An 11869-nucleotide genomic window follows, 5' to 3' on the forward strand; every position below is an offset into this window, starting at 1 on the left:
ATCTCCCTCAGCTCCTTGCCCCTGCCCTGCTCACTTGCATGTACACGCTTTCTCTCTCAAAAATAAATAATAAAATCTTTAAAACAAAAAGAATTACCCAGGAGCTGAGAAAAATTCCAATAAAGACCAATTAAAGACCAATTAAATCAATCTCTGCGGATAGTTTTTTTCCTTTAAAAGCTCCCGAGGTGATTTCAATACAATGCCAAAGTGGGAAACCACTAACTTGAATTCTGTGGGTAACTCAAAAAAACTAGACGGTACTGATCTACGGTATAAAATGGGGGGGGGGGAAGCAAACAAGAAACCTGGATGTAGCAAGGACATTCCATTTTACCAGTTTTAACTTGGTTTCAATACATTTTAAATCAGGGGCGCCTGGGTGGCTCAGTTGTTATGTGTCTGCCTTTGGCTCAGGTCATGATCCCAGCGTTCTGGGATCGAGCCCCAAATCAGGCTCCCTGCTCAGCAGGAAGCCTGCTTCTCCCTCTTCCACACCCCCTGCTTGTGTTCCCTCTCTCACTGCCTCTCTCTCTCTGTCAAATAAATAAATAAAATCTTTAAAAAAAAATTTTTTTTAATCAAAGGCAGACTGAACTTTACTTATTTTCTTGGGGCTGGGGGTGGAGGGAGGCAGAAGGAAAGAGAGAATCTTAAGCAGGCTCCATGGCCAGTGCAGAACCCGATGCAGGGTTCCACCTCACAACCTTGAGACCATGACCTAAGCTGAAATCAAGAGTGGGAGGCTTAATGGAATGAACCATCCAGGCACCGAGGCAGACCGAAATTTAAATCAAAATACAGCCAGTTCTCATTATTCACAGTCGTTATGTTATAGACTATTAAGTCACAGCAAATACTAAATTAGCAAATACTGAACAACTGTTCCTAAGGGAAATATAGAATTAGGTTCCTGCATCCTCTGGCCACATTCAACCAATTAATAACAACCTAGGTTTTTATGTGTCTTTTTAAAGACTCTTTAATATATGTTGTTGATTCATTAACACCGAACCCAAGGCTAATAGCACATGACTGAACAAAGGTTACCTAACACATATTTTCTATGTAAGGTACATTACAGTCTTGCAATTAGGAACACTAGACAGCACTTCAATACTTTGCTTGGAGGTCATTTTAAACAATGAAATCCCCAAAAGCACCGAAATGCAAAAAATATGGCACTAATAGACTGAGAAAAGGACACTTGTTTACAGCATGACAGCTAAATCAAGGCAGAGTGTTGCCTTGTTTGACCGCAGTTGGGAACATGCACATCTAGCTACTCCCAATATTTTCACAGATCTGCACATGTGTGGAAATGACCACAAAAGCACAAGGATTGATTTTAGACTTACAAATAAATTTTACAAGTAGGCAGATGTACAGATACAGAATCCATGAATACTGAAGTATCAAATCAAGTAGAAGCATCAAATCGAGGTAGCTCAAACTAATTGTTACAATGAACTGAATTCAGTGAGGGTTTCCACTAACAACATCAAGAACTAAGATGACGGGGCGCCTGGGTGGCACAGCGGTTAAGCGTCTGCCTTCGGCTCAGGGCGTGATCCCGGCGTTCTGGGATCGAGCCCCACATCAGGCTCCTCTGCTATGAGCCTGCCTCTTCNTAAATAAAATTTTAAAAAAAAAAAAAAAAAAAAAAGAACTAAGATGACACCAATATGCTCACCTATGTAATTTTCTCCACTAGAATCTCTAATTTGGATTTCCTAAGAATGTGACAATTTTTGTCCTATCAAATCTATATTTAAAAAAAAACCTATATACTCAATGTGCTCAATATATCTTCTCGCAGTACCAAAGTAAACAAATCATATTTTATCAAGTACCTCTAATCACAAAATGCAGCAATGACTGATGGTTGAACTAGATGACCTCTAAAAATGTCCTATGGCTCAAAACTTTTTAAGTCTAAAAATTGAAGTTGGTATGCCAATTTTAATTACCATAAAAGCTAATACATGAATAAGAGTTCTCCGTAATAGTTTATTAGGGCCACAATCACATTTCTCAATAGTAGGGCTGCAATATAAATTCTCTTCTGAAAAACACCTTAACAGCTCCACTCAATCTAGAAAAATAACTTGAATCCAGCAGGATACTATCAAATCTGATGAGCTCTCGGTTTGGGCCTATGCAACTTCAAAAAGAAAACAAGAAACAAAAAACAAGCTGTTATATTAATTCTATAAAACTATGCCTCACCACATACAAAAGTTAATCAAAATGAATCAATAACCTAAATGTAAGAGCTAAAACTAACAATCTCAGAAAAAAACAGAGGTATAATAAGGTGTAAACTTTATGACCTTGGATTAGGTAATTATTTCTTAGATATGACACCAAAAGCATAAATGACAGATAAACTGGACTTCATCAAAATTAAAATTTTTCGTGCTTTCAAGGACACCAAGAATGTGCAAACACTTCACAGGAGAACATGCTTGCAAAGCACTTATGATAAGGGGCTTGTATTCAGAATACACAAAAAAACTCGATTACAACTCAATAAAAAGACAACTTTAATTTTTAAATGGGCAGAGGATTTGAATAGACATTTCTCCAAGAAATTTACCAATAAATGCAAGATGTTCAACATCCTTAGTCATTACGGAAATGCAAATCAAAGCCACAAGGAGATACCACTTCACATCCACTAGGAGAGCTATAATTAAAAAAAGGACAATAAATATCGGCCAAACTGTGTAGAAACTGGAACCTTTCCACACTGCTGGTGGGAATGTAAAATGTAAAATAGTGCAGCTGTCATGGAAATGTCTGGCAGTTCCTTAGAAAGTTAAACACAGAGTTACCAAATGACCCAGCAATTCCACTACTACGTATACACTTAAGACAAATTAAAACATGGCCAAATAAAAACACGTACGTCAATGTTCACAGCGGCATTATTCAAAAAGTAGAAACGATACGAACTGCCAATTAACTGATGAATGGAAACAGGAAATCACCCAAATGTCAATCAATTGAATTAAGTACTGATAATAAGCTACAACACGGATAAACCTCAAAAACATGATGGTAAGAAGCCAGTTACAAAAGACCACATATTGTATGATTCCATTTATATGAAATACCCAGAATAGGCAGACCAAGAGAAAATAGATAAGTGATTTCTGTGGGGTATGGTCAAGGAATGGGGAGTGACTGCAAATAGGTAAAGGGTTTCTTTGGGGTGATTAAAATGTTCTGGAATTTGATAGTGATGATGGTTGTAAATATATTAAAAACCAATGAATGGTACACTTTGATAAAAATGGTAAGTTTTATGATATGTGAATTATATTTCAATTAAAAAACTGAATATGCCATTTAAAACTGATAAAGAAGGTTCAAAATATTACTTCACTAATCCTCTTCAGTATTTGAGAATTGGTCTAGCATACATTGCTAATTAGAAGCCATACTTCCAAAGTGCCTGGGTGGCTGTCAGTTAAGAGTCTGCCTTCAGCTCAGATCATGATCCCACGGTCCTGGGATCCAGCCCCACATTAGGCTCCCTGCTCTCCCCCTCCCCCAATCCACTCTCATGCTCTCTCTAGCTCTCTCAAATAAAATCTTAAAAAATAAAAAACCATCATACTTCCTCTCTCATTCCTATAATGTGCAAATAGGAGAGATCTCTCATGACAAAGGATCATATAGGAAATCTGCTTCTTTTCCATTGATAGCCAACACAGGACAAGAATCAGACAATCTTTTAAAAGATCTTTATTTATTAGAGAGAAAGAAATTGAGAGAACGAGTGGGAGGAGGGGCAGAGAGAGAATCAGATTCCTAGTGGAGCAGGCAGCCAGACACGGGACTCCACCCCAGGACCCTGGGATCATGACCTAAGTCAAAGGCAGATGATTAACCGCTTAACCAACTGAACTACCCAGGTGCCCTGACAAAAATTTTTTTTTTAAGTGAGTATATGATAGGGGTAGTTCAAAATAAGAGGCCTAAAGCATTATAACTAACACCTGTAAAGATCCATGACATGAAGTGATTTGCAATTTTACCCCATTTGATTGTTTTATTATCCTTATTTTATACTGGGCAAAAGGGTTACACAGCTATTAAGTGGCAAAGCTAGAATTCAAACCAAGTTTATCTGAATTCAGAAGCTGTCTTCATTTATTCCTTCAACATTTACTGAGGGCCTACTTTATGCCAGGTACTGAGTTATGTTCAGGAGAAATAATAAATGAATTAATCAATAATGTCAGGGCTATGAAAAATTTGGCAGGGTAAGGGGAATTACAAGTGGCAGGGATGGAAGAGCTATTTTACATTGGGCGGTCAAGGAAGGCTTCTCTAAGTAACTACATTTTAACAAAGATCCGAGGGAATAAAGCAAATGAGCCATTCGGATTGGTGAAGACTCCAAGCAGAGGAAATAAGGGCAAGGGCCCAGAGGGAGAAACAGCAAGGAGTGTATAGTTAAGTGAGCAGGTGGGGGGGAGGGGAGAAAGAATGAGATAATGTAATAAGGCCTTCTATGCCTTAACACGGACTCTGAATTAGAGGTGACCCTTGAACATGGGATTGAAATGCACAGATCCACTTACATGTGAATTTTTTTGATACAGTACAGTACTATAAATACATTTTCTCTTCCTTATGATTTTAACTTTTTTCTCTAGCTCACTTTATTATAAGAATAGAGTATATACTGCATATAACATTCAAATTTTGTTAACTATGTTATCAGTAAGGCTTCCAACTAACAGGAGGAATTTAGTGGTAAGTGTTGTGTTTTTTTTTTTAAGATTTTATTTATTTATTTGAGAAAGAGAGAGAGAGAGAGAGCACAAGAGGGGGGAGGGTCAGAGGGAGAAGACGACTCTTCGCAGGGCAGTGAGCCCCATGCAGGACTCGATCCCAGGACCCTGGGATCATGACCTCAGACACTTAACCAACTGAGCCACCCAGGCAGCCAGTGGTTAAGTTTTTGGAAGTCAAAAGCTATGCACAGATTCTGTACTGTGAAGGGGTCAGCACCACTAACCCTGCGTTATTAAAGGGTCAACTGTATTCTGAGTAAAACAGGGAAGCCACAGAAGGGATGCAAGTGAAGTGACATTTGACTTTTGTTTTGAAAGAATCTAAATAATGGGCTGAGAAAAGACAGTAAGGAAACAAGGGCAGAAGCAGGAATACCATCCAGATGAGGATGATTTACATCACAGAGTAATTCAGAAGAAAGGATAAACAGCTGAATTCTGGATATATATTGAAGGTAGAGCTCGACAGAATTTGCTAATGTTTTCACTAGAGGATGGGATGAAACCAAAGTTTCTGGTAAAACAAATGGATGAATAAAATTGCCACGTACCAGTATGGGGAAAACTACAGAAAAAACAGGTTTGGGAAGGAAAGTCACAAAAGTAGTTTTATACATGTTTACCTCTCAATTTGTCTTAACCAACAACTTGACACCTGATTTCTGGGCAACACAGATGTTAAGTAGTGAAACACAACCTAAATCCAGGTCTTCTGATTCCAGATCCTGTGCTTTTTTTCCTAATGAAGTTTTACAAGACCTAATGAATGACATTAGTTTTTCTCAGAATAAAATAACTCAAAGGCATGCACCATTAGTTGGTGATCCAAAACCTGCATTCACAAATAAAAGCTATCAAATGAAGAATTATTAAAAACACTCCACAAACACAAAAAAGTATTTTGTAGATAAAATTAATGCAGACGGCAAAGATACAAAGAAATAACATGTAACAAATGTTCAATTTAAATAAACACTATGCAGAACTAAATTTTCAGAAAGATGCCAGATCACCTCTACTTTTAAAACTCTCCCTGATAATAAAAACTATCTTTGAACAGTAAAGATTTGCCATAATTTTACTCAGTGCACAAGTACATGCATAAAGATCCTTTTTAAAATCTATGCATAAAATATTATAAAATATAAGGAATATTTTTCTCTCATCTTAGCTATAGAAGCTATAAAATATTATCCTCGTAAACGTTTACTTCTTGACTGAAAAGTAATTATCCCAATGATTTATCTACAATGCCAAATTTGTTAACATGTTAATTACATACAACTTCACAGCATCAACAGATTTCAGAGCTTGATTTCTAATGGCAGCTTCAGCACTCAGTTGCTATGTAATTTTGGGTAAGTCGCTTTCCAAATTAGTGATGACTTACCTAAAGTCATTCTCATATAAATCATATAAATCAAGAAAATAAGCCAACTTTTGGGGGAATATATATATATATATATATATATGAACTTTAAATTATTCCTTTATAGGGACTCAACCTACTGTTATAGAATTGCTTAAAAGATTTCTCTAAAATAGAATTAAACTAACGCAGAACTTGCTAATTAGAAACAGTTTTTGAAGTGTTAAGTGATGAACATTTATTGTTATCACTAGGTGACTTTATTTAAGAAACAAAGAAAAGGTATTTTTCCTATTCTCATGAGGTCTATGGCCCAGGGGAGTGGAAGAGATCTGAAAAGTTAAATTAAACACCCGAACACTTTAGGATAAAAACAGAAGGCATCTCATTAAGCAGTAATTGATTAACGGCTAAAAGAAAGTATCATAGTGACTGCTTTCAAAGTTAAGATGATTATCTTAGCTTTATCCTTTATTCACGTGTACTCCACTTATGTTTAGGTTTATCATTCAAACAAAATACCTTCAATTCTATTCTATACTGTTCCCCTTTTCCTTGACTTGTCCCAACAACTCCCTACTCCTAGCCAGAGTACCCAGCCAACCTTCTCAGATATAATTCTAGGAATATACACTCCCCAAGTTCCCAGTATTCAATAAGCCTCAGGATCCAAGATGAATCAATTTCCTAACTTTTGATTATGCTGTAACCCTTCACAACATCATCAAACAATAATCATATGGAGTCTGTCAAGGCAATGTGACTACTAAAAATGTCAATTAAGAGTCCATATTCCACCTCTCTCAATCGCTACAGCCAGACACTTGAGTAAAGACCAGTGCGGAGTTGTGAATAATACAACATAACATTATTTTGAAGTCATATGAAAATAAGCACGCATTTATAATCCATCTGTTACTAAGTATTAATCTCCTTCCATCTAGTCAAATCAACAGTTAATAGTGTAAAATCCCCATTAGGTACGAGAGGAAAAAAAATGCAGAAAATCTACAAGAGTAATTTAACATTTCTAGGACTATCACAATTAAATGGAGATATTTCTTTACTCTAACTCCTGCCATTTTTTTAATTATCTATTTGACAGAGAGAGGGACAGCCAACGAGAGAGGGAACACAAGCGAGATAGGGAAGACCAGCAGAGGGAGCGGGAGAGGAAGAAGCAGGCTCCCAGTGGAGCAGGGAGCCCGATGTGGGGCTGGATCCCAGGACCCTGGGATCACGACCTGGGCTGAAGGCAGATGCTTAATGACTGAGCCACTCAGGCACCCCTAATTCCTGCCATTTTTAAGTATTGCCAGAAGCCCACCATTCTCAAAGAACGCTTTCTTAAAACATAATCTAACCATAATCTTGGTAATTTGCAACTTCGTTCTAGGAAGAAACAGTAAGAAAAAAAAAAAAGAAAAAAACCCAGAAAGAGTATCTCAAAGGCTCAAGTAAGTCTGAAAACCACAACCTTGAACTGTATATTGAAGAACAACTTTAGCAATATTACAGAGTAGAGCATCCCCAGCATTACAGATGTGCCACAATACTGATACTCATCCCCAGTGTTTTACTTCATCCACCTTAGTGTGTGATTCAAAAATTATTTTCTATGTGTACCGCCTGAGAAAAGGTTGGGAGGCACCAATAGAATACATTAAAGGAGTTAAAACCTCAACTTCAAAATACTCTCCAATGAAAAAGCCAAAGGCTACCCTTACTTGATGCTGATTCTGAAGACTATTTCCCTTTTATCAAGTAATCACATCCTGTATTACATTTCTATAATTTGTATGTTTTTAAAGTAGTTCTCACAGCTTAAGTAATCTTAGCAGCAATAATATCCTGGCGTAAGATAAAGAAATCTGAAAACTTTTAGGTAAGGACATGGTCAGAGCAGCATTTATATATAGTATACTTTTTCCTATGCACTCTAACTGAAATCCCCAAAATATCCATCTCTTAACTACCTTCCTTGCTTTCTCTTCGAGCATTACCACCTTCTAATATAATAGGCAATTAACTTAAGTATTTGGTTCTTATCTGTATCCCCCAACTGGACTATTATATCCATAAGAGGAGAAATCCTAGTCTGCTTTTGTTCACCGCTCTATCTCCAGCACCCTGATCAGTACCAGACGCAGTGGGCCCTTGAAAAATAATTTGAGTGAATAAACAAATTTCGTAATTTGGTTGCAGTTTCATATGGAATTCAGCTGTTTTGAAGAGTTCAATTTTGTTATTAAGGGGAGCCTGGCTGGCTCAGTTGGTAGAGCATGCAACTCTTGATCTTGGGGTTGTGAGTTCGAGCCCCACGTTTGGTGTAGAGATTACTTTAAAAAAATAAAAATCTTTAAAATAAAATTTTGCTATTAAGATGGTCAGGAAAAAATTTTGTTCACCAAAGACAGAATAACCACAAAGAAAGTAGTATTGTGTTTCGAAAAGCTTGATTTATCTATATTAAAATTATTTTTCAAGATACTACCAGAAAACCTGTATCAGACATTTCAAAAATACAAAAAAAGGAAAGATTTAGTTTTAATTAAAATCGGAAACAGTTTTCCACCCTCTAATAAAAAGACACAAAGGAATAAAGGATGCTAAGACAGAGTATGCAATACTTGGGAAAAATGCAGTATTGCACTGGGAAGTATTTTTTTCCCACTGCTTAAGTTGTCATGTAAAATTCAAGACTACCGACATTAAGTTCTGTACTGACTCAGTTCTGCACTCATTTTTTTCTCTTAAAAACAGAAATCTGCCTTTTTTCAGACCCTTGAAGTTTGAATCTAACCAGCTAGTTATCCCTCTAATTCTCTTGTCAAATACAATCACAAGTGTTGTGGATTTTAACCATAATTTTTAGTTTTAGAGAGTTTTAATCTTAATACAAATAATCTTAGTCATATACATCTACTGTTCAACTAGTGTTCCACAGTTCCTTTTTTGGCCTCAAATGACGAAACTTCTCTAACGTCTCTGGGGAGACCAGTGTAAAGCATAATGTTTCCTCAAATTGTTCTTGTTTTTTCCCTGCACCGTTTAGTGACATCCCTTCAAGTAGGAAAGTTAGACATTTTTCTATTCTGCAGTAAAGTCCAGAGAAAGAAGCCAAAGTAAAAAGAATATTGCATGGAAAATAGGTTAAAAAGGGGACAGATAACACAAAAGCACAGAAGTAAATGTTAAGCAAATATGTGCACAAAAGAGGAAGATGCAGAAAAGAGAAGAAAAACTGTTCTCGCCTANGCCTAAAAAGGAGTAAAAAAAAAAAAAAAAAAGGAAGGTGGGGAGGATAGGAAGACTTGCTTATTCTTCCAGAAACAAAAGCACTAAATCCTTCCAAGAAAAACGTAGTTCTATTTAAGATGTTGTTAAAACTCTAAAAAGCACTCAGCTGCCACTCCAACAGTTCTACCTTCTCTTCCTATATGTTCTCATTAGAGCTAGTCTTCATCTGTAAAATTAAATGCAGGCTATAGATAATGCAGAGTCAATCTTTAAAAAACTGCAGTTATGGTTGCCATCTTTGCCGAAAAAAAAAAAATTCAAACTCCATGGATTTGGAAAAAAGGAGCATATTAACTTGGAAAGCCAGAAAACCATGAACTGCTAAGTCAGGCAGATATGACACGGGTTAATAAACGCCTCCTACCAAACTAAGATTCCACTAAAGATCTGGGGAAGAAGGGCAAAGGGCTGTAGCCTTACCGCGACACAAGGGTGGGGCACCGTAGGAAAAAAAATTTTTTTTTTTTCGAGGGCGAGCTATCCCAGAGGTATAAGGTGGCCGGTGACTCAGATCTCGGGAAGATTGCCTATTAGGCGGCAAATGATGTTGATGGGCCAAAGGCAGCTTCGGAAGAGCGACAAAGTGAGCTGCCGGACTAATATGTTCGTTTAGAGTGCGAAGACTAACAGAGAAAGGTACCCACGGGGCAAAGGATTAAGAGTCAAAGAGAGGAGAGCCGATGGGCCGAGCAGTCAGGGAAGCTGGGCGTGGGAGGCCTGAGCAGAGGCCGCGAAGCGCTTTTGCAGCCAGCCGCCCTCTCTCGGAACGCCTTTTCAGCTCCCCCACACTCAGCCCCTTTCAGGGCCGCCCTTGCCCCAGCTACAACGCCGAGAGCAGCTGTTTCCGCCTGGCCGGGGACCGCGGAGAAGGCATCCCCGGGGCGGGCGGGCAGGCCAGCGTCTGTGTGAGCAAGAGGTGATTACGAGACCACTGCCGCGGAGCCAACGCCAAACTTCGCCCTTTCCTCCTCTTAGCCTTTATTCCCAACTTCCCGGCCGGCTGGTGTCCGCTTCGACCGACCGAGGACCCCCTCCCCCGCCCTTCTTCTAGCCACCTCTCACCCCTCCCCAACGTCCTAAAGCTGGGAAAGGACTGGCCACCAGGGCCGCTCCTGATCCCGTCCGGGTGCCCCAGAGTCCCAGACGCCGCCCCCAACAAAACGCTTGCGTCCTCCCGGCGGCTCCCTCGCCCGCCCAGATGCTGCAAACTCCTCTCACCTGCATTGACGCCATGATGGAACCATCCCCCCAAGGCCGGCGAGGCCAGAGACGCAGGGGGCGGAGCTGCCGTGCTCGCGTCACGCCGCGGGGGCCCAGCATCCTGGGCGCCGGGGGCGGGGCCTCCGGTGGGAAGGGGACGGCGGGAGGGGATTGGCTGGCGCGCTGGGCCTCCGGGGGGGAGGGGCAGGCGGGAGCGCGGTAAATGGCGTTGTTGGTACCCTCAGTCACATTTAGCTCTCCGGCGTCCGCGGCTTCCTCACCCGCTACTCCGGTCGCCTAAGAAATGCCGCTCCTCGTCTGACATGGCCACGGTTGTTTTTTTCTCTGTATACCCTAAGATCTTGATGATCTCCAGTCCCGTGGGGTTTTTTTGTTTTGTTTTTCCAACCACAGGTATCTGGTTTGAAGATTTTTTTTTCCCTTTCGGATGTCTTCTCCACACCACCATACCCACTTTCACACCCTTGGGGCGGGATACCACTTACCGTGGGGCTGCTTTCTTGTCTTTACGATCTGGAAGGCTTCTCATATTCCTAATTTGGGGGAGAAAGACACGGATTTCTTTGTACAATGGGATGAGGATTGAGAGCAAAACAACACATTGATATTTTAAAGACAAGGGTAGGTTTGTAGAGCTGAAACTTGCCTGAAAGGGAAGAGAAATTTTTAAAGTTTTTCTTTTGTTCTTGTGCTGTTGTCTCCCCTTTACCCCAGCCCGTCAGTTTTAAACTTCACGTGTGTCAGTAATAGTTATGGTTGTTATGGCATTCACATTGGTTTAGAGATTAAACCCTAGACGTGATTTTTTTTTTTTAATGTACCAGTGCACATTATAGTATACACTTAGACCTTCTATCACATCTGGACTTCCCGACCTAGGGATGTATTTGAATAGGGAAAGCTGAGCATTCATAATTTATTCTGGGAATGCTCCAGTTCTGCCAACCTTTATCAGAAGCCACATTTTAAAAAGCTATCCCAAACTGAAGATTTCATTGGTTAAGAGGAAAATGGAAGCCAAAGGCTTGCACCTCATGTTCTTAGTTCTATCTTTTAAAGATTTAAATGGCTGATACATTGAGTAGAAGGCTTTAACTTTAGCAGAACAAAAGCTTGAAATCTGTCATTTTATTAAGTTGGAGCTCTTTTTAGAAATTTCTGTAAGATT

The 11869-nt window shown here is 39.4% G+C and overlaps 1 protein-coding gene across 10 annotated transcripts in view; it reads right to left on the reverse strand.

The window, feature by feature from the left end:
- The window catches only part of UBE2W (ubiquitin conjugating enzyme E2 W), a 140587-nt gene extending 129787 nt beyond the window's left edge, over nucleotides 1–10800 (reverse strand). For 9 of the 10 annotated variants that reach the window (XR_004627816.1, XR_004627818.1, XR_004627817.1 and 6 more), the window contains exon 1: nucleotides 10699–10800. Coding sequence is in view for 6 of the 10 variants with exons in the window: in XM_034668208.1 (XP_034524099.1) it covers nucleotides 10699–10800 (102 nt within the window). In the remaining 4 variants the exon portion in view is untranslated. The remainder of the gene's footprint in view (nucleotides 1–10698) is intronic. The other variant, XM_034668209.1, reaches the window with a different exon arrangement.
- Nucleotides 10801–11869: the final 1069 nt, after the last annotated feature.

Source organism: Ailuropoda melanoleuca, chromosome 9, assembly GCF_002007445.2.
Source record: "Ailuropoda melanoleuca isolate Jingjing chromosome 9, ASM200744v2, whole genome shotgun sequence".
Lineage (NCBI taxonomy): Eukaryota > Metazoa > Chordata > Mammalia > Carnivora > Ursidae > Ailuropoda > Ailuropoda melanoleuca.